At 48.6% G+C, this 23267-nt stretch overlaps 1 protein-coding gene across 3 annotated transcripts in view; it reads left to right on the plus strand.

The window, feature by feature from the left end:
* ASB3 (ankyrin repeat and SOCS box containing 3) overlaps positions 1-23267 on the plus strand; it is a 529701-nt gene that overhangs the window by 474382 nt on the left and 32052 nt on the right. For all 3 annotated transcript variants that reach the window (XM_085612718.1, XM_085612720.1, XM_085612719.1), the window contains one exon: positions 11379-11512. In XM_085612718.1, the coding sequence (XP_085468844.1) occupies positions 11379-11512 (134 nt within the window). The remainder of the gene's footprint in view (positions 1-11378; positions 11513-23267) is intronic.

Here is a 23267-nt window from a genome sequence, read left to right on the forward strand (position 1 = left end):
GTATAATGATGGTTTGTGAACAAAGTTGTGTCGCAGAGCATAGATCAGTGACCAACACCCTAAAAGGGAGGTGAGACCTGACTTTTGGGACACCTTTCCCTTTGTGAATGGAGTCAGCAGTGTTAGGGGAGTGGACCACACTCTACTCCTCCAAATATTTTCCCAAATGGGACACTTTTTTTTATTTTTTATAGTTGCACAGGTTCCATTAAAGAATATAAACTGCTTAAAAAAATTGGATGGTGGTCTGCTGTTCTCTGCAAACCGCCATCTCTGTGTTTTAGCCAGTCAAAGGTGGTCACAGATTGCGACCTCCATAAATAATATTCATTAAGCAGTTCGTCTGCGACCCTCTGCTCCTGGAGATTTTTTGATGCAACCTATTAGCAGATAAGTCTGTGGGCAAAGTTTTGTGACCAGTCTTTTGGGGAATTACGCCAACTTTTGGACCCCTAACGTGTGGCCAATAACACTGGGCACTCTTCCTACACCTTCAAGGAAGGTAAAAAACTTAGGCATCATGATTGATGACAAGCTTAATTTTGGTGATCAGATCCATACAATGTCATCTGCCACCTTCCATGTGCTTATGATGATCAAAATAATTCTCCCCTTTCTACCAGCTGACAGCCAGCGGACAGTGGTCACGAAGCTTGTCCTGTCTAGGCTCGATTATTGTAATGGCCTCTATCTGAGCATACAGGAACGCTTCATGAACAAACTCCAACTGCTGCAAAACGCGGCAGCGCGGTTGCTGTCGGGCACACCTACATTTGCGTCCATCTAGTAAACTTCACTGGCTGCCGGTCAGGAAACGGGTGCGCTTTAAAGCACTGCGTACAGTTTTCAAGGCTCTTCAAGGCATAGGCCCTGAGTATCTGAAATTGAATATTCAATGGTGCTGGCCTAAAAGGACCTTGTGTTCCATGGAAGCCAAGTTGGTGAGAGTACCACTCACAAAAAAAGCCTCTTCGGGTGGAAGAAGCTTTGTCGTGCACGCTTCAAAAGCTTGGAATGGCCTTCATTTTTACCTGAGAAACAGCACAGATCTCCTGATATTTAGAAAGAGTCTAAAGACCTGGCTTTTTAACCTGTAATAGCAGTTTACAGTTTCTTTACCCAAGGGATAACAACTAGCGCCAGGACAACTCCAGGTAACCGTTAAGCTTTATAAGTTCCTATAACATAACAAAACTTCTGAGGCAGTACCACATTTTAATTTTTTACAGGTAGCAAGTTAGAAAATTGGGCTATTAGAACAATGGGGGTATTCAACAAAATCACGTGCTATAATATTCCATCTACCTCAGCAAATGATTTTTGCCCAGGACTCTCTTACCATCGGGGCATTGTGCAGACCCATCATTACAGGCACCACAGTTCTCCCTGCAGTAAGGGAGGGTGGCCTGCCAGTTCGCCGGGGCATGCTGTGTTTAGGTTGGTAAGCAGTGCTGGATTCCTAGGCAACACAGAGTGATGGATGGTTTGCTAGTGGCAACATTGAATATTTCAGTCAAGCAGGAATTGGCATCTTGAGCATGAGGCTGTGCGTAAATAATTGTATTGCAAATCTGGCACTTCATTTTGGAGACAATGATTACCTAACATTTTGACACATTGCCTCTTCAAAAGGCTTCTCTGATATTGAAGTCAGCCAGACAGCTTCTATTTACAGAGGCGGTAAAGGGCAAGTCAGCAGAACCCGATAAAGACCAAGATACCATGGCACAGGATTTGGCATTGGATGCCATTCTGAATGAACTCAGCACTGAAGGCCTTGATGGCAACATTAGAAGAAAACACGACAGAAGCTTCATCTTAGATAACGTCACTTAGATCGAACATTTCCTCCTTTAATTCCATCCTGCTTGCAGCAGAGGACGGGCTAGAGAAGATGAAATAAACAATTGCTACTCCAGTGGCTACTGCGGTAAATTGGGAAAAGTACCATTGGAACGTGCAAAATATATTCACCAAATTAGAGGACAGGAATAGAAAAGACAACCTGCGCTTTTCAGGGGGTACGAGAAAAACTGGAAAAGGATGATATTATAGGCTTTTCGAAAAGTATTATATCATCTAAGAAAGTGGAATATTATGTGGGGTGGGCGGTGGTGTACCCGAAATAATTCCTACAGATGCTGTATATCCAGCTGATGTACAGACTCACTACGCACTCTCCCGAAGGCACCCTCTTCCAAAAAGAATCCAAATGTAAAGACTGGATCCTTCATCAATAATTAGAGTTTAATGCAGTCCCTGTGAACAAAAAGTTTGTCTTTGATATTGAATCCATAAGTAAACAATAGGTTCATTTTTTGAAGATCTCTGAATAAAGCTAATTTGTACAGTCTCTAGATGAGTATGCAGAGTGTTACCCTGACACGGTGATACAAGACTCTATAATAACATTACAAGCAAAATAGATGCTGATAAAAGAATGCAATCAAGTGGGCATCAGGTAGAGAAGGGAAGATTCCACCTATTCAAGGACTTCCTGGCAGCTGACCGCATGAAATCCTTTGTTCAGCTGAAACTGAGCAATCCGGTAATTCCCGTAACAAGGTATTTCTCCTAGCTTCAAATCTGCAACTTCATGCAAAAGATCCAACCACCAAGGGATGCATCAGCCTGCACTATTAGCCAGGCAAACTTTATCGGTGGCATAATAGGAGTAGGAAATTGGTACTGTATATTGCTAAAACAACTTCACGCCAAAATGGTATCTGTAGTTTTGAGGAAAATTGAGCTTTATTAGTCCACCCAGAGGTATGGCCAGGAAAATGAGCAGTCCCCTCCCCAGTGTCCACCCCGATCAGTTCTGGAGGTAGGTTCCTTCCTACTGGGGGATCAGAACCATCCAGGCTAGTGTGGGCCTTGAAGACAAAGGCGTTCCCTTCTTCTGGGCTCTCCTTACACTAAACTATGAATGGACAGACCTCACCTCTGTCCTTTTCAAGTTAATGAAGAGCTTTGTTGCACCCCAACTGTCCTTTCTGGGCTGATAAGGATCAAATGCCTCACACCCATCCATCCTGTCATCAGTCCTAAGCCATTGTTTTGCTATAAGTACAGTTTTCAAACTTCATTAAGGTCCAGCACTTGCTGGGCAGCTGCTGACAGGCTAATTCAAATTAACTTCCAGAAGCGTCAGGCACGGAAATATACATTTCTCAAAGTTACTTTTTCTAAATATGCATTAAAAATCCAACTTTGCAGATGAATTAGACTTTAAAAATAAATGAAAAAAGTCTTTGAATAACAATTTTCGCTGTTTCTTGTCAAAAGTTGCAGATTAAAGTTTATAATCTGCACTTTGACATTATCCATGATCCAGCTACCGTCCTGCTAGTAAAAAATACCTTTGAGGGCTAGTAACTAGCAGAACTTTCCAACTTTAATTTCACACGTTCCACTTTAAATATCAAGTACCTTATCTTGTGGAACAAGTGGTAACTTGTTAATATTTATTTTGTATTAATATTTGAAAGCAGGGTTTTCCACCTGTCAAAATGGGTTATTTTCACAGGTCTGACAGCAAGTTTTTAGGCTGCTGCAGTTAGGCTATACATGATAGAACTGAGGCCATCTTTTTACATGCCAACCCTGCAGATGTGCTGCAGTCCACAGGTGACATTTAACTTCCAGTCCCTGAGTATACTTAATACACCATATACTAGCGACTTATTGTCAAGTTACGTATGTTATTATATAGAGACTTCTAACCACAGATTTCTCACCTTAGAATATTCCTAGGTACATGTCTTCAAACAAACAGTGTGGCGAATGTTCCTGATAGATGCCCATCTCTGATCCACACTTGGTTTACTTGTGGTTGGATCAGGACCCAAGGCCTGCTCCGATGGCAAGTCTATGAATCTGAAGGCAATTGACGAGAGGATTTTGAAGGTCTTGGTGGCATGACAGAAGAAGGCTCTGTGCCGATCCCACTCCAGGGGCAACGTTGTTCTGGGAGTGGTTCCCATGGACAATCGTATTTACTGTCCAAGACCTTGTCCTCCAAGCCGGGTCTGTCAAAGAAGCACAAGAAGTTATTGATGCGTTCTTTGGCGTCCAAGTCCAAATTCCATGCTTCTAGGCCCCGCTCCCACACATCACATGCAGAGCCAGCGTCTGGACCCGCTATGTGCTACTCCGAATTCCCTGGAGCCAGAGTGACTCCCGCCCAAGTTAATGAATTCTACGATGCCATGCATGTCATTGACTCCCTGTTGCGCACCTTCTGTCCCCATGAAGCCAGGATGTGCCCCATCTGGGCTACTACTGGCCGATTCACCACCAACGCCAGCCGGGCATGCTGGATCCACCCTTAAATCCCGACTGACTCTGTGGGAAGTGGTGACTGATAAACAGCGATTGGCCCAGCAGTTGACCCCCTCCCTTCCCCATCCAGAGCTGGCAGTGGTGACTGATGATTCACTTCTGGGGTGGAGCGGCCACCTGGGAGAAGTGGAGATCAGAAGCCTCTGATCTACGGCAGAGACTCAGCCCCACATCAAACAGTTGAAGTTGAGGGCTATCCACTTGACATTGAAAGTCTTCCTCCCACCCATCAGGGGAAGACTGATTCAGGTGTTCACGGACAATACCACCGTCATGTGGTGTTGAAGCAAACAGGGCAGGGTGGAGTAATGGACCCTGTGCCAGGAGGCGCTGCACCTCTGGGGTGTCAGGACATCTCCCTGTTCGTGCAGCACCTGGTGGGTTTACTGAGCGACAAGGCAGTCAAACTCAGCCATTGATGCGTTGAAGATCACAAATGGTGACTACACCCAGAGGGACACAAGTTCTTTTCCATGTGTGGGGAGAATACTGGCTTGAGAACATGCAATGTCAGCCCTTCTGCACACTGGAGTTTTCTAAGTAGTTCTCGCTTGGAGAGGCATTCCATCTCGGAGGGATCTTGGGACTCCTGTATGCATTTATTTGATTTGATTTGTTATTTGTAGAGCGCGTGAATGCCGTGGCGTCTTGGCGCTGGAACTGTGAAACCTGGGTATAGGCCTTGTAGGTGTGTCTTTAATTTTTCCCAAAAAGCCATGTTTTTAGATCCTTCCTAAATTGCACCCGATTTGGTTGACAGCGCAGAAGGTATGGCATCTGGTTCCATAGTTTTGCCGCACAGAAGGATAATGTGCGTCCTCCCCATCTAACCTTCTGTGTTTTTGGAACACAGACAAGTCCTTCAAAGGACGATCTGAGCAGTCTAGCGGGGAGATATCTTGTAAAAAGTTTCCTGAAATCCCCGGAGACACCACCATAGAAGGCCTTATGTACCAGGCATAAAGCTTTGAAATTGGCCCTTTGATGGACTGGGAGCCAATGAAGGGTTTTAACAGCCTCTGAGGTAGGATGACCCTTAGGAATATTCATGAGCAGTCTGGCTGCCATATTCTGCAGTGTTTGAAGCTTCCTTTCCTGTGCTTTGTCAATCCCCACAAAAAGGGCGTTGCAATAATCTAATTTAGATGAAAATAATGCAACTACAATTGTTTTTTGGAGTTCAATTGCTATGAATGGAAATATTTTCCTCAGAGTTTTTAGGAGGAAGAAGCAGGAGGACGTTAATTGGTTAATATGGGCAGATAGCTTTAGTTGATTATCTACTGTTACCCCTAGACTTTTAGCCTTAGCAACGGGGGTGGGGCATATTCCCGCCTCCTTAGGCCACCAGCTGGTATTCCATACCGATGGTCCTTTACCAAATTCAAGGACCTCGGTTTTGTCAGTATTTATTTTAAAAAAATGTATGCTCATCCACTCCATAATGTCCCTCAAACATGCGTGGAAGCCGATAGCTGCCATTTCAGACGGTTCAGCGACTGAAACGATAAGCTGTGAATCATCGGCATACATGATTATAGAGAATCCATGTTTCTTGACCAGATTGGCCAACGGGGCAACATATATATTAAAAAGAGTTGGAGACAGGGCAGACCCCTGCGGGACCCCACATGGGAGAAGAAACGCTCCCGATTGCGTATTTTCCCAGTGTATATTCTGCTGTCTGGCGTCTAAAAAGGAGGCAAGTAAATTTAATGTAGTATCCTCTACCCCAGTTTCTTTCAGCCGTTGCACCAGTACCAAATGGTTCACGGTGTCAAATGCCGCCGAGAGGTCTAGCAGAACCAAAATTGCTCTGCTGCCCCCATCCACTGTCTTTCGAATCTCCTCGTTTGCCAGCACCAGTGCTGTCTCTGTTGAGTGACAGGGCCTAAATACATGCTGAGTACAATCCAGTAAAGAGTTGTCTTCTAAATACTGGATTAACTCCTTATTTATGGCCCTTTCCAGGATCTTTGCTGGTAGTGGCAGTCGGGAGATTGGTCGCTAGTTTTTTGGTTCAAGTGGATCTGCGGTCCGTTTCTTTAAGATCGGTTTTATATAGGCCTTTTTCCATGCCTCGGGGTACTTCCCTGTTGTTATCACTTGATTCAGGAGGGGAGTAAGATATATGCTAATAGCCTTAGAGGCCAGATGGAAAACTGCTGGGGGGCAGGGATCCTTTGGGGAGCCAGATTTAATGGATGTAAGGAGATCATTAACTTCCTCAGTATTGAGCGTCGTAAAGCAGCCCAATCTGCTGTTTATTTGCCAGACCTTTGTGTTTGAGAAATTATCAACTAGCCTGCTATTCACTGACTTTAGTAAGTCGTCATATATTATTTGTACCTTATTTTGAAAGAAGACAGCCATTGTATCACAGAGGGCTTGGTCAGGCATACATTTTCCTGAATGTTGGGGGGTGGCCAATGTCTGTACAGTTTTAAACAGCTCTTTTGAGGAATGTGTAGCCTCTTTTATTTTAGCCGTGAAGTAAGTCCTTTTGGCTTTAATAATAACCTGTTTATATTCCTCCAGGCACTTCTGCCACGACTTCTCAGAAAGATCAAAACCGACTGGGCCCAAGTCATTCTCATGGCTCCCAATTGGGCACCGAGAGTTTGATATCCCAACCTCTGGAGCATGTGCATTAGTCTTCTGATCAGGAAATAACCAAAATTAACTGGCATCACATCTCACCCACCTTTGTAATTGCAAAGAGTGCACAGGGTCAAGAAAGACAACCCACAACAAATCATAGCCGCCTTCTTGTGACATCAACAGGTGAGGCAAGTGATTAAACAAGCAAAACGGAAAGCTCATTCTTTTTCATCAACCACAAAAAAATCTTTATCCTTCATCACTTCTTAAATTAAACTTTATAAAAAAGGAACAATTTTGTCTCTGAGGCCAAGGTTGAAATGATTGGAAGATCCTTTACGGACTATTAAACCCTGCAACTATGATAATTACATATGGTGAATGCACAAGAGAGCTCACAGACCCGAATCAACTGGATATGTTCTTAAACTCCGTAGAAACCACAGATTTGGACACTTCACAAACACCACAGGACCAGAACAATTTCCACCACCCTACAGACTTCACCTCTTCAGAATTCTTGACAAATAAGCATGAAAGAATTGAATTAAGTTACAAGACGCGAGGCCTCAGGAGAGAAACATAAATAACGGTCATGCCACCCAACGACGAGAAACAAGTTGAGATCCCCATATTCAGCAAGTAGCTCACAACAATATTTTTTCTACAGTGTTCGCCCTTGCCTTAACAGGCGTCCACTAAGCTAGTAGTTCTGATTTTAGTATACCGACGCATGCATTCTGATGGATACTTTTACCCTCAGATTCCTAACCTTGTGAATCTCCCTGGGTGCTAGACTGGGTTTTGAAGCTCTTTCAATAGCTCCTTCCCACTCACAGTTGACACCATTGGTCTCCTTCATGACTCCATCCTGCCTTTGGAATTTGACGACACATAGCAGCATATAGGTACCACCCCTCTATGATTTCTTTTTTTAAAACAAATTTTATCAGAGTTAACAATTTTAGACAAACACACATCATGTAAAGCGCCTGAGCAGGGTGCATACATTCAGAGAGCGTGTTGGAGCCAATGTATAAAATGCAATCATTTAAAGCTTTCTATGTTTGGCAATGTCTCTCCTAGGCACTTTCTAGTTCAAGTCTAACCTAAGGCAATGAAAATTAATTTCAAACGATACAGCATATACAAAATATTCACTCCTAACATTTGCCAAGAGATTTTACCCCCAGATTAACATCCCAATCCACCCCTGTATGATGACACTTTTCACACATCCTTTGATGCAGATCTGGAGCTTAACTCCTGTGAGTTTCAAATTCTTTTGTAACTTCCCATGATGCAACTGGACTCAACCTTAATATGAGGATGACTCACGTCCTGTTTCCTTGCCTGAATGCCACAGCACCCAAAGGACCTGTGGGCGTGTAAAGCAAAAATCTACGTTGCTGATGGAAAGGTACGAGATTGGTCACTCCAAGTGGCAAGGCTGTTTCCCATTCCACTCCCAATCTCGCTCTTTAGGTAAGTTGGACAAGTTGGAACAGGGCTTTTTGCCACCTCGACATTCGCTTCAGGGAGACATCCATAGTCGCCACTCTAAATGTTGCCCTTGGTCCATTCCAGTTTAAGAGTGAGTGTGCTAAGTTCTCCAGGCCATTATAAACTTCTCAGCAGATTCCACCCTTCAATGAGGTTATGCTGCAGTTCTTCAGGATGGCTCCAATGCACTTTCATCACACACAAATATGTTCAGGCCTCCAGTCATGCTTACACCAGTGGGCCCTCAACCAGCACAGACTTATCATGCAAGGCCTCAGCTTGCTCCGTTTCTGTCTTCGGGTCACATCTCAACTCATTAGGCTCCGGTCCTTACGTTTGTTTCTTTTAGCACCACCACCCCGAATACCATTGCAGATCCAGAACCAACTTCAGCTTGGGAACTTCCAATGATGCAACTGGACTTGACCTTAATATGAGGATGACTCACATCCTGTTTCCTTGCCTCAATGGCAGTATTTTAAGAGGATGACGGCCCATTTTTGCTTTGTCTTGTGCTCTGCAGGTTCTTGAGAATGTTTCTTCCAATGAAGACAAGGAGGTGGACCTTTTGCTCCCCACTCATTACACTGGTGCTGGCTTACACCTTGATCAACAAAGCTTCAATGGCTTGGACATTTCACCTGAGATAGTGTTGAATTCTCGCTTAGGGGTCCCTACAGTAGAAATTGTTTGTTTTCCAGTGGTAGTATGCAGCAATGCAAATGCGTTGGACTTGCAATTGCCTACAGTAGAAACTAAGGCCAATATTCTGACAGAAATCTTTCAGCCTGGGAGCTCCACTTTAGAGCCTTTGTTGCCATTTAATGAAGGTTTAACTGAGAACCTTATGGCCCTGTGGTCTAACCTTGCACACCCCCACCCAATTGCCAGATCATATAGGTCTGCCACAGCTTATCCAACATTTCTTTTTTTTCCTCTTTCTTTTCTTTAAACAATTCTTTATTGACATTTTCATGGCTCATACACATCAGCTAAGAGGTGATAGCGCTGCGCACCTACTATGACCATTAACAGAGTGTTCTGGACAGTCGTTCGGTGGGGCTTCATTCAACTACAATTGTCCCCTCCAAAGACCACTAGAAGCCTAGTCATGCATATCAACCCGGGGATGATTTGCTCCTTTCAAAGTGCCCCAGGAAGGGCAGATTAGAAATGCTTCTGTCAAACAAAAGGACCCAAGAGGGTGGCCTCCCTGCATGCATTCCGTCACAAAAATTCAAGTGGTTCTGTCCGTGTGTAAGGATGGGGGGTGTAAAAAGGGCTCCCAGACTGCCTCAAACACTCCCATTTAATGCAACATGCTATTCCAGAGAGCATTATAGTTCAGGCCTTCACTAGTAAACTAAATGCAAATTCGTTTTTCCACTGCTACCCTGGACAGGGAATCAAAGAAAATAGACACTAAGGGCAAATGAGCTTTTTAATCAGCTAGCTGGAGTTCTTGATCCTTAAATGCAGGTTGTCTCTTGGGTTGCTGCACCCCTGCCCTCTGGTACATGGTGAGCAAGATTTTGACAGCCTTGCCCAAGTTCATTAGTACAGATGATACAGGAATGATCAGGTCATGGAAAGGCATTTTTTATGGTCTAGCCTAGATACCACTGATTGTGTTTCCTTGTCCATAAACATTAGTGTTGTCATCAGATGCCACGCTTAGATGTGTGGTGCTTGGTTTTCAAGGTATGTTCAAACTTCACTTATGGCTATCGGTGGCGGCGGCCATTAACAAAGGATGATGGGGCGATGGCGAGTGCACGGAGGCTGGGTGTGTTAATAATTAAAAAACCGTTCCTGAAGCCGCCGGCAGCCTTTCGCATCGCGTTGCTTTTGATGACCTCTTCCTGGTCCCAGCAGCCTGCAGCAGGGGAATGGCCTGAGCGGGCTGGAAAGATGCTCAACTCAAGTCATGGAGTCTGTGTGGTTTCTCCAGCCTGGCTGCTGAATGCAGACGGGCTGGAGAAACCTAAGTACGCATGTGTGTTTTGGTCGGCCTGAGACGGCCGGCCAAACACATATATACGCACGTAGGGAGTGCACAAGCAATCTTCCTTCTCCTCCCTCCCATGCCCTGCCCCTTCCTGCACAAGCTGACTCAGAGCCGCCAGCAAACAAGAAATGAAACAATGCTAGAACATCATTTTGTTTTTCATTTGCTGCCTCTGCGCCAGGCAGTGGGGTGACGCTCCTCCGCCATTACTTAGAAGAGGTGGGGTGCTCGCAGATCATGTACGTTAAAGTGCTTGATGCAACTGTAGAAGTAGTGATTTCATAAACCGCAGGTGATGTAGTAAACAACAGAACGGTTAAGGCACCCTTGTATGTTCTTTCCTATTATCAACCACACGTTCTCTGTGGGTTACCTGCAGATACTAGCTTGGACGAGACAGCACCACAATCCTTGAAGCAATTCTCTGGAGAAGGCAGATAATATAATGGGAATGATTAGCATAAAGTCACCACTCGCCGGGTTTAGGGATATGTATTTTAATCCATTTCTGCATTTTGATCTGGTAATGATTTTTGACTTCTTAAGCGGAGAAGTGTTCTTTCATTGCCTGCACGGTTACCTAACACAGCATGTGTTTGGGAGATTGGTTTTGCCCATTGTAGCATTAATATAAGTTTGACATTTTATTTATAGTGAGATCTATTGCATTCTACTTAATTGTTTACTTGTGATGTAAATGTTGCAGAATTACATATTATGTAAGAATGTGAGGGGTTTATAAAGTTGTTCCGCCTTAACATTGACTTGCCTTCGGTTTTCAGTTCAATTTATATATTAGAGGGACTCCTTGAATTTTGTTAATTTGGCATAAACGACAGAATATTATTTTTCTAGGTTTACTCTTTGGCTGTTTTTACGCTGATGCAGGTGATAAACTTCATGATAACATTTTGTTTTGCAGGATTTGCTCGGTAAAGGATGACGCTCTTAACTTCACTCTGGAGTTCACTAATTGGAAGAGGTTTTCTCCAGCTGTGGAACAGAGCCTGTCCGCCCACGCAGAAAGCTCCACTTGGGTTCCACAGAAGCATTTTGGTAGGCAAATGACCCAGTTGTATTATTTCTGCATGTTTGAATTCGCAGTTACTGACATAGTAAATGGCTGTTCCGGGGAGCCTGTGAAAGCTGCGAATCTCAAAACAAATCACTGAGAATTTGTAAATGTGTTGTTGGCGTGGAACAATTGAAGTTGCTCAAGACTGAAACCTGGTTGGGTTTGACAGAATCTAATCGAATTTAAGACTTTTCTTTGTCATTTAGCACCTAAAGAAACAAACACAATAAGTCTGAGTGATTCTTTTAGATTGCCGAATTTCTGTGTGCTTTTGATCTTGAATGAGAGGATGGGGTGATGAATCACTTATGCACTCACACGCACATTGCTCCATCCATGCAGGTGTTAATCTATGCACTCATCCATTCATGCAGCCATAATATATTGCCTTGGCAAACAAGCAAGTGTGGACAAAGGGAAACATTGCACCAAACAGTTCAAGTAAACACATTGTTTTCTTTAAAAAAGAAAATGTTATCTTAGTTCCGCTAGTGCAGACTTGCCAACTCATACCATGCACGCTGTGAGCTGGAACACAGAGTTGTAAACACATGCAGAGAGCAGGTTTCCAGCTCGTGTTTGGAGACCCTGGGCAGCTGACGTCCATCAGGGATTTCACAATGTCACTAAGATGTAGGTTGCAGGCTAAGAAGCCTTTGATATTTGTTTTTGTGGGACAGTCTACTCGGAATGTAAGCCTTGCCTCCTTTCTTTGACACCTCCCTCCCGCGCATGGTTGGCCAGGTGGTAATTGGACTCAAACCTCCTCCCTCACTCCAGACCTCGCCTCGGAAGTCGGAACCACGCAGTTAACCACAAAAGTGTCAGGCATTTATTCACCTGCGCGCGGCGCCCATTACACTGACGACGAGGCGGTAACGAGCCCTAATTACTGCCTTTGTTTTGCTGGTGTCCGTGAGTGGCCTGAGCCATCAATCCAGGCCCTACAGCCACGTGAGGAGCCAGCTGAGCTGGGCAGGCCTGCTGTTACCCATTGCAGGCCTGCTGCCTCCTGTGAAGGCCCTGCAATCATTGGGAGTGCCTGTGTGGAACAAGTGAAAACCTCAACCGTGAAACAACCTCAAACCCCCTCTGCCTGTGCCCATGCACGTGATTGCACCCAGCACCCTGGAGAAGGTAGGAGTGAAAGTGAGGCCAAGTACCCACGGCACGCAGGGAAGAAGCTCCGACTGCGCCACCGTCACTCTCGACCAGGCGGCTGCCGCCCCGCCTAGTAGGGAGGCAGTGCACGTGCTGCTAGGTGTGACCGCACCTGCGTCAGGAGTGCGTCGATCCCGGCCATAGAGCCCTTTGTCGTGGATGGTGCCCCCTCCTCCCTCGCCCATCGATGGAGGGATTGTACGGACTGTCTTCATATCTACTTTGAAGGGGAGGTATAGCCCAGGACAGGCGCAGAGCCCTACTCCTCCACCTAGGGGGCAAGGACATACACCGCATTTACAAAACACTAGTGGAGGCCACACCCAAGACGTAAGTGACGCTTCTCAACACTCTCAATGCGCACTTTGAGCCAATGGCGAACCGAGACTATGAAGGGTTTATTTTTCGCCATGCCAAGCAGGAAGCGGAAGAGTCGTTGGACGCGTTCGACAAGCGTTTGAAGGAACTGGCCAGCAAATAATACAGGGATGCTACTCGTCCAAACTCAAAGTTAACATCCTTCAGGAGTCCAGTAAATCCTTGGCTGACATCCTCACCCTGGGTCGGTCAAAAGAGCTAGTGCAGGCCAGAGCGTCCCATATGGAGGCTGCCCTCCACCGCCCCATCAAGAAGGAACACGTCAACCTGGTGGAGAAGGTGAACGTGGTGAGATCCAAGTCACGCCAAAGCCCAGGAAAATGGCCGCAAGACAAAAAGAAGGAATGTGGCTACTGTGGAGGCACGCCCCATCGCATGAAGGACTGCCCAGCGAGAGGGAAGCGGTGCACAGCCTGCGGGTGGATGAACCATTTTGCGGCAGTGTGAAGGTCATCAAAGTCCCGGAAAGAAGCAGCACAGACAGTGGCCGAAGCACAAGATAGTGAAGACATGGACGACGACACGGAAGACTACCCTGTCCATTATGTATTTGCGGTGAACCAACCACGACGGAAGAGACGACGACTTCCAAGTTGTAGACTCAAGATCCACCACCAAGACGTAAGGGCCACCATAGACACAGGGGCCTTGATCGAACTGATGGCTGCCAATGTATACAACCAATTGAGCCCACGCCCACCTTTGCGAGAAGCAAAGATTTGGGTATTTGCCTATGGACAGAAGACCCCCATCCCACTCCTGGGATGTTTTAAAACGGTGTTTTGGCACCAGGACCTCAAGATCCCCCCCACAGTGCATGTGACCAAAGAAGGAAGTGGAAAGCTGGTAAGCGGACAGACAGCAGAAGAGCTGAAACTGATCTCATTTGCCCTGGTGGTACAAGAAGAGGAACTAGCGGCCATCATGGAGGAATTTGACGATGTCTTCAAAGGCATTGGATGCTTAAAAGGAAAAGAAGTCTCTCTCCATATTGACCCGTCAGTCCAACCGGTAGCTCTGAGGCACAGGCGCATTGCATTCCACCTGCAACAGAAGGTCGAAGAAGAGCTGGAAGCACTGGAGAGGCAAGGGATAATAGAGAAGGTCAGCGGGCCCACTCCGTGGGTGTCCCCGATCGTGGTGGCACAGAAGCGAAAGCAGCCAGGGCAGATCTGCATCTGTGTCGACATGCGCCTCCCAAACGCAGCTGTAAAAAGGGAACGCCACCTAACCCCTACCATCGACGACATCCTGGGGGAACTGAATGGCGCAGTGTGGTTTTCAAAGATGGACCTACGTTCCGGATATCACCAGCTGCCCCTACACCCGGACTCTCGATACATCACGACATTCACTACACACGTCGGCCTCAGGAGATACAGGTGCCTCAACTTCGGGATCTCGAGTGCCGCTGAGGTGTTCCAGAACACCATCCGGGAAGTCTTCAACGGAATCCCTGGAGTTTTGAACGTAAGTGACGACCTGTTGGTATATGCATCGTGAATGGAAGATCACCACAGTCGACTTCGCAGTGTTCTCCAAAGGATCAAAGAGTCCGGACTTACCCTACACAAAGAAAAGTGCCAGTTCTTGAAGAATAAAATCAGTTTATTTGGCTACACTTTCCCAAACAAAGGAGTGGCCCCAGACCCCAACAAGGTGCGAGGCGTTCAGGAAGCCCCAGCACCCTCCAACATCTCGGAAGTACGGAGTTTCCTAGGGATGGTAAACTTCTGTGGGTGTATCTTCCCGGATTTATCCAACCTCGCAAAGCCCCTCAGGGAGCTGACGAAGTCCACCACCACATGGCAGTGGGGCCCTGACCAGGAACAATCTTTCAAAGACACCAAGGCAGCCCTTTCGGCAGACACCACGCTGTCAGATTTCGGCCCGGCCCACCAATGTCGCAGTTGACGCCAGTCCCTATGGGCTAGGGAAGTGCTCACGCAGCTACAATGCAATGGTGAATGCGCCCCGATAGCATATGCGAGACGCTCCCTAACGGACACGTAACAGCGCTACTCTCAGATAGAGAAAGAAGCAATCGCAATCCATTGGGCCTGTCGGATTTCCATGTCTACGTGTATGGCCATCCATTTATGGTCTCCACCGACCACAAGCCCCTCATCCCCCTGTTTCAAGGGTCGGCATCAAAACCTCCCCCGAGGATTGAAAAATGGATCCTTCAGCTGCAGGGGTATGATTACCGAGTGGAATACAAGCCAGGCTCATCCAACCCTGCGAACTACCTATTGAGACATCCGAGGGCCGCAACTAAAGCAGAAGAGGAGGATGCCGAGGACACTGAGGAATACGTCCGATTCATAGCGGAAAGGTCCCGACCACTTCCGATGAGCCTTGAAGCTATAGTGGAAGCCACCTGGAATGATGAATGCCTGCAACGACTGGCGCCCCGTTCAGACCACAATGACACGACGGACTCCCCAAGCGAAGACCATCCGAGAGTCAATCATGCGGATCAAGGACGAACTTTCTGTTAACAGCAGTGGTTGCCTACTCAGAGGTCCGCGACTGGTGATCCCATCAAGCCTTGCTCAACAAGCCGTGGACCTCGCACACAGAGGGCACTAAGGTGTGGTAAAAACAAAGGGTCGGCTAACAGCAAAGGTGTGGTTCCCAGGGATGGACCCGATGGTCGAGCAGACGGTCAGAACATGCTCATGATGCCAGGTATCAGGCCAACCGGATCGTCCTCACCCTGTCATCACTGAAGACAACCCCCAACGACCGTGGGAGTGCGTTAGTATTGACTTTGGGCATCTTCCTGATGGGCGCTACGCCCTCGTGGTTATCGATGATTACACAAAGTACCCTGAGATTGAAATTGTGGGAAGTCAAACCGCCACGGAGGTGATCACCAAAATGGAGAAAACCATTGCAACTCACGGGATCTTTGAGGTGGTGAAGACGGATAACGGTCCGCCTTTCCAGGGGCAAGAGTTTGCTGACTATCTCAAATCTTGGGGCATTCAACAACGGAAAGTGACCCCGCGATGGCCCCAAGCAAATGGGGAAGCGAAGAGATTCATGCGCACTCTTAACAAGGTGATACACAATGCGCATGCCGAAGAGGCATCCCCTGGAGAGCGCCTTCTACAGCTTCCTGAGAGAATACCGATTGACGCCTCATCTCACGACAGAGGCAGCCCTGGGACCAGCAAGCATGGGTCGAGTGGTACGAGACACCATCCCTCATCCCCCAAACTGGACCCCTTCTCAGATTGACACCGCAAAGGTCCTAGCCAAAAGGACCAATACCAACGACCAAGCCAGCGTCGACCGACGAGCGAAAGCGTCGACCATTCGCATAAGGGACAGGGTCTATGTCAAAGACAGGCACCCAGGGAGAAAATTCCGTCTTCCCTTTGAACAGCGCCCATGGACAGTGATCCGCCGAACTGGCACGATGGTAACAGCCCAGAGAGGAACCGAAGAACTCACACGCAATAAATCTTTCTTCAAAAAGGTCAATGCTGGAACTCCTGACCGGTCGATATCGGACAGCATAGAAGCAAGGCCAAGTCAACAGTCAGTGGATGAAGAGCTGGATGGTGGCCAAGGGACAATCCCTATGGATGATCCGGACAGATCTGACCGAGGCACACCATCACTGCTCGGAACTCCAGACAGATGACTGCCAGGCTCCCCGGTGAGATCCCCGGAGGGCTGGGTATCGCAGGAAGTGGCCCCATCCCTACCATCCTCACGGGGAGAGCATTCCAGATATGGCCTGAGGAGCAATCCAGCTCCCTCCTCCCGCCTGGCAGGGTTCATGGTGTGATGAACCAAGGACTCGCTGCGGACTGTGACCAGTAACGGAGTATGAGCTGATAGCAGATAGCACGCCAGAACTGGTAACAGATCTACATGTTGATGTTTTGTTTATTGTTTAATAAAGGTTGGAATGAATGTAATGTCCTCCGGCGGGGTAGCGTTCCAGTTTACCCGTGCCCCGAGGTGACGCGTGAGTGCTGGCGCATGACGCAATGCGCACGCTATAAATAAAGAGGCGTGGCCTGGCTCCGGCAGTCGGAACCACGCAGTTAACCACAAAAGTGTGTCCGGAATTTATTACAGCCGCCGCCGCGCTAATTATTCACCTGCGCGCGGCGCCCATTACAGCCCCCTCAAACGATAAAAAAATGGTAAACTTGACAGAACGGCTACATTCTTTGAGTCAAGTTCTTAGATAAGCCAAACATTTGCAAAGTCCATTATTTTGGCATTTGTAAGGTGAATGAGGCTGTCCGCGGCGCGCACAGTGTGCCCAAATAAATGGTCGACCAGCTTAGAGCAGCATTACAACACATCTCCACGCTCTAGTCGGGAGGACCCCCGGGGAGTCCCCCAAAGTCTGGCACCGAGGCCATGTCACTTCCGGGCACAGAGGAATGGGGCGAGGTACTTATACCTCATCACTGGCCTCCTCTTTGTTCATCCTGGTCACGCAGTCTGGCGCGTCGCGTCCCTTGGGCTGGTGATACTGCGTGCATCGGTTTCGTAGCTGTGAGCGCAGGGCCATTACAAGCCCCCCGGGAGCTTAGTGACTTGGACGGATCAGGGCAGGAGTTCGGGCCTGGCTCTGGATCATTTTGCCAGGCCTGGGGCTCGTGCCGTCCCTGGTTCAGTCTTGTGTTGTGGAGGGGTGTGTGTCTACGGTGTGAGAAGTTGGCCTGATATGTAGTGCTCACTATTCTAGTGATCACTGTGTATCATTCCAAACGACCCTTATTGATGATTGGTTGTAAGTCAACCTTATAGACCAGCTATCCTAGTAGCGTGGACAAGAGCAGTCTTCAGGCTAAACTCTAGAGGGCGTGTTAAGCCAGCTGTTTACCATCACATATACCCCTTGAACGCCAAGTGAAAGGACACCACACAAGTTGTTATGAAAATAAAGGATATTTATTTATAACAAGACTACCCTGGCTTTTTATGAGTCAGGGAGCTAAGCACACTACAAAACTCTTAGGAAAATACTTCTGGTTGCACAATTTACACAAATGCCCGAAGGGCACGAAACCATCCCACTGCAAGTGGAATGGGAGAGGTTAGAAAGTTTAAAGTGACTGATTCCGGAGGAATCTGATCAGTGGGACTAAACGAAAAAGGAACTGGACACTTGTAGAGTGAACCTACGATGGAGCACCGAGATGCTCGAGTTACCTAGCCCAGAGGCTGCGGCTGCGTGGGGTTCAGCAAGATGTCGGGAGTCCTCGTTGTAGTCTCAGGAGCCTGAAAGAAAAAGTTGCTGGCAGGCGACCAGTGTCGATGTTCAGCGAGATCCAAGCCTGGATCGATGATGAAGGAAACCTGAAAGCAGAGGGGACTCAGTTCTCAACCGCTAGCCAGCGATCGTGTGGGTACCAGGAAGGTACCGGCTGAAGTCACCTCGACCAGGTGAGTGGATGACATCGGACTCAGCTGTTCCTCGGACCAGGAGGCGCGGCGGCGACCAGGATGGAGGGCGAGCTGTCCCACGAAGGTGTCTGCTGTCGATGATGCTGGGCCCAGGAATGGGGCAGCAGGTCTTGGCAGTGGCAAACCCACGCGGTGGAGTCAAGATGGCGTCGGGAGTGGACCAGGAGGGTCCGAGGTACTCCTCTGTTGAAGGGGAGCAAGAGCCAGTCTGGAGCAACCAGACCAGTGATGAAAGTCTGTCGTGGTGCGTCGTGAAGAGGGCCACAAGCCGGTCGGCGAGTGGTCGGACAACGCGGTGAGCAGCAAGGAGCAGAAGGGCCCCCACGCAGATCTCGTGGATGCTGGGGAGGCAGACTTCGGTGCTGGAGCCGCTCAGGGTTAGGGCTTCTCAAACCCTAGGTGCACTCACTCGAGGGTCCCTTGGTGGGCGTGCTAGATAAGCGTCGTGCAGGTTCTGAAGATGGCCGGTCCCGCAGGTCTCGTCACACCTACGAATCTCAGCTGGGCTGATGATGTAGGTAGAGGTCAGAGATGGCAGGGAACCCGGGTCTCGTCGAGCTGGGCAGTCTTGATCCGTGGGAGAGACGTACAGCAAACCGCAAGCGCTTAGGTGGTGCCTGCTGGTGCAGGGTGGCTACTCCTTAGCCACAAGGGAGAGTCTTCAGAAATAGTCAAGAGTTCCTTTCGTGGAAAGTAGTTCAAGATTCAGAATTATCCAATTTGGGAAGGGGACCCGCTCCCACCTTTATTCTAGGAAAAAGGGGCTGGCCCGTGACTAGGTCCTACCTATGGGTGGGACCAGGAGGGGGGTGGTTACACCCCTATCCTTTGTCCGGCTTCGCCCCAGCTCAGGGGCTGGTGTGCCCCCGAAACTGGTTTGAGCCGGGCTATGCACAGTGAGCACCGGGGTGCCACTTGCAATCACCTTCCTTTCAGCCCTGCCTACCTGGGATACACAAACCCTGTCTGGGATGGTGCTAACACCGCCCTCGACAGGAAACCCTTTGTCCAAGCTCCCCTCGCTGGAAGGTCTCCCAGCAGCAGGAGGTCAGACTTGTGTCTGGTGGCAGCATCCATTTTGTGATGCTGAGGCTTGAGTCAACTTTAACCGGGGTTCAAGGTTACTTCCATGTCGTGCCCCTCTAAAAGGGGGGAATGCTAACCCCGTTGCCAGAATTGGCGAGGGGTTCGTATTCCAATGCGTATGACACCTTACTCGACATGTGTGGGTGATGCGATGCCAGAGTTAGCAAGTAACCGCGAGGATTATAATGCATTTTAAGGTAGTTGGCACGCGTCACCATGGAACGGCTATTAGGACTTGGTTCCGCAAGCCGTCGACGGGCTCAGCTCGCGCCAGAGCACCATCCCACATGATTCCCCGCACTCTGCCTTCAGGATTGATAAGGCCTGCCATAGGAGTGACTGATAGGAATCCATGTGTCCATTTTAGGGTTAGGTATAGGAATACTACACCTACAGCAACGGGTGATTACACCACCTTGCCCCAGCTGTCGTGCAGCCAGTTGTGTCAGATTTGGGTGGCCATCCAGGGGTGGCATAATACATGCTGCAGCCCCTGGTAGGCCCTGGGTACACCGATGCCCTGGATACCTATGGTATGCTGATACAGGGACTGATAAGGCGGCCCAGTTCCAATTAGTGGATGCACCTAATGTACATGTGTGTTAATTTCGAGAGAGAACAGCTAGGCTGTGGGTCTGATTGGCAGGCCCACAGCCAGGGAAAGTCGTAAACCAATGAAGCAAAAAGCAAAAAATCTGGGTGATCATAGGATTGCAGACCCTACTCTCCTACATGACCCCCCCCCCCCCCCCAAACTTTGGGACAATAAGCTAACCTTGACCAGGTGAGTCTTCTTGCTCTAAGTGGAAATACCTGGAGAGCCCATCTGCATTGCCATGATCAGTGCCAGGTCTATGCTCCACTGTGAAGTCCATCCCCTGTAGGGAAATGGACCACCTAAGTATTTTGGGGTTTTCACCCTTCATTTGATTTAGCCACAAGAGGGGCTTATGGTCGGTCTGAATCTTGAAGTGAGTGCCAAACAAGTAGGGCCTCAACTTCTTCAGGGCCCAGACCACAGCAAAGGCCTCCCTCTCAATAGCTGACCAATTCTTCTCTCTGGGGGTCAGCCTCCTGCTAATAAAAGCTATGGGCTGGTCATGACCATCAAAATTCAGCTGAGATAGAACAGCTCCCACACCCAACTCCGAAGCGTCTGTTTGGACAATGAATGTTTTGGAGTAGTCTGGACTCTTTAGGATAGGCGCTGTGCACATGGCCTGCTTTAGGTCATCGAATGCCTTTTGACAGCTTGCTGTCCACTGAACTTTTTTTGGCATCTTTTTACTTGTCAGATCGTTTAGCGGGGTCACAATGGATCCATAATTTCTGACAAACTTCCGGTAATAACCAGTCAGGCCCAAGAAAGCTCGAACCTGAGTCTGGGTGGTTGGAGGAGCCCAGTCCTGGATGGCCTGTATTTTGCTCTCCAATGGCTGAACCTGGCCTCCACCTACAAGGTGGCCCAGGTATACAACCTGTGTCTGCCCTATCTGGCACTTAGTGGCCTTGATAGTGAGGCCTGCCTTTTGCAGGGCCTCCAACACTTTCCTCAGGTGGACCAGATGATCCTCCCAGGTGGAGCTAAAGACAGCGATATCGTCCAGATACGCCGCACAGAAGCCGTCCAACCCAGTGAGAACTCGATTCACCAGCCTTTGGAAGGTGACAGGTGCATTTTTCAAACCAAAGGGCATTACCACGAACTGATAATGCCCACCCGGGGTAGAAAATGCTGTCTTGGGCTTGGCCTCCTCAGCTAACCTGATTTGCCAATACCCAGCTGTCTGGTCAAATGTACTTAAGTAGTTGGCCGAAGCCAACCGGTCTATAAGTTCATCTGCTCTTGGTATCGGGTGGGCGTCAGTCTTAGTGACTGCATTGAGGCCTCTGTAGTCCACGCAAAACCTCATCTCTTTCTTACCGCCCTGGGTGTGAGGTTTTGGCACGAGAACTACTGGACTAGCCCAGGGGCTGTCCGAGGGCTCAATGACTCCCAGCTCCAACATTTTCTGCACCTCTGTCTTGATGCAGTCTCTGACATGATCAGGCTGTCGATAGATTTTACTCTTTATGGGCAGACTGTCCCCAGTGTCGACCTCATGGGTACACCAATTGGTCTGACTGGGTGTCAGAGAGAACATATGTCGAAAGGATTGAAGAACCTGTTTACAATCCTGTTGTTGATGTCCAGAGAGGCTGCCACAAAAGACAACACCATCTACTGACCCATCGTCAGGGTTCTGAGAGAGCAGGTCTGGGAGAGGGTCACTCTCCTCCTCCTGTCCCTCATCTGTGGCCATGAGCAAGCCCATGCCCTCCCTGTCGACATATGCCTTGAGCCTGTTTACGTGGAGCACCCTGTGGGGGCTCCGGGGAGTTCCCAGGTCTACCAAGTAGGTGACCTCTCCCTTTTGCTCAATGATCGTGTGGGGTCCAGACCATTTGTCCTTGAGTGCTGCTGGGGCCACTGGCTCCAGCACCCACACCTTCTGTCCAGGCTGATACACAGTTAGGACAGCCTTTTGGTCGTGCCAAGCTTTTTGTAATTCTTGGCTCGCCTCAAGGTTTTTAGATGCCTTTTCCATGTACTCAGCCATCCGCGAGCGGAGACCGAGCACATAGTCCACAATGTTTGATGCCGGCTTTTTGAGAGGTCTCTCCCATCCTTCCTTTACCAAACAAAGGGGTCCCCTTACAGGATGTCCGAACAGAAGTTCAAAAGGGCTGTAGCCAACCCCCTTCTGCGGGACCTCTCTGTAGGCGAACAAGAGGCAGGGTATCAGGACATCCCATCTCCGCCGAAGCTTTTCAGGTAGTCCATGAATCATCCCTTTTAGGGTCCTGTTGAATCTCTCAACAAGCCCATTGCATTGTGGGTGATAGGGTGTGGTGAATTTGTAGTTGACACCACACTCCTTCCACATAGCAGTCAGATATCCCGACATGAAGTTTGCACCTCTGTCAGAGACAACCTCCTTAGGGAAGCCCACTCTGGAGAACACTCCAACTAGGGCTCGTGCCACAACAGGTGCTGTAGTGGTCCTAAGACGAATAGCTTCAGGATACCTGGTGGCGTGGTCCACTACCACCAGTATAAACTTGTGCCCTGATGCTGTCTGGGGTTCCATTGGTCCGACAATGTCGATCCCCACTCGTTCAAAGGGTACCCCCACCACCGGCAGTGGTATGAGGGGGGCCTTTGTCGTGCCACCTGACTTACCACTGGCTTGGCAAGTGACACAGGAGCGGCAAAACTCCTTCGTATCTTCGGACATGTGGGGCCAGTGAAAGTGTGGAACAATTCTGTCCCAAGTCTTATTCTGGCCTAAGTGACCTGCAAGGGGATTTTGTGGGCCAAGGAAAGGAGGAAACCTCTCAGAGACAAGGGGACGACCAGCCTCCTGGTCGCGCCAGGCTTGGGGTCCCTTGCCTCGGAGTACAGGAGCCCATCGTCCCAGTACACTTTGTGGGTACCTGTGGCGTTCCCTGCAGCCTCAGCAGCAGCCTGCTGTCTGAGGGGTTCAAGTGAGGGGCAGTCTAACTGTGCCTTCCCCAGGTCTTCCCTAGAGGGTCCCCCTGAGCCCAGAAACTCAACCTGACCAGGTTCAAGCTCTTGTGGCTCAGTTTCCCTCAGTTCCTTAAGGTCAGCCTCCTCAGAGACTTGAT

Source organism: Triturus cristatus, chromosome 6, assembly GCF_964204655.1.
Source record: "Triturus cristatus chromosome 6, aTriCri1.1, whole genome shotgun sequence".
Taxonomy (NCBI): Eukaryota; Metazoa; Chordata; class Amphibia; order Caudata; family Salamandridae; genus Triturus; species Triturus cristatus.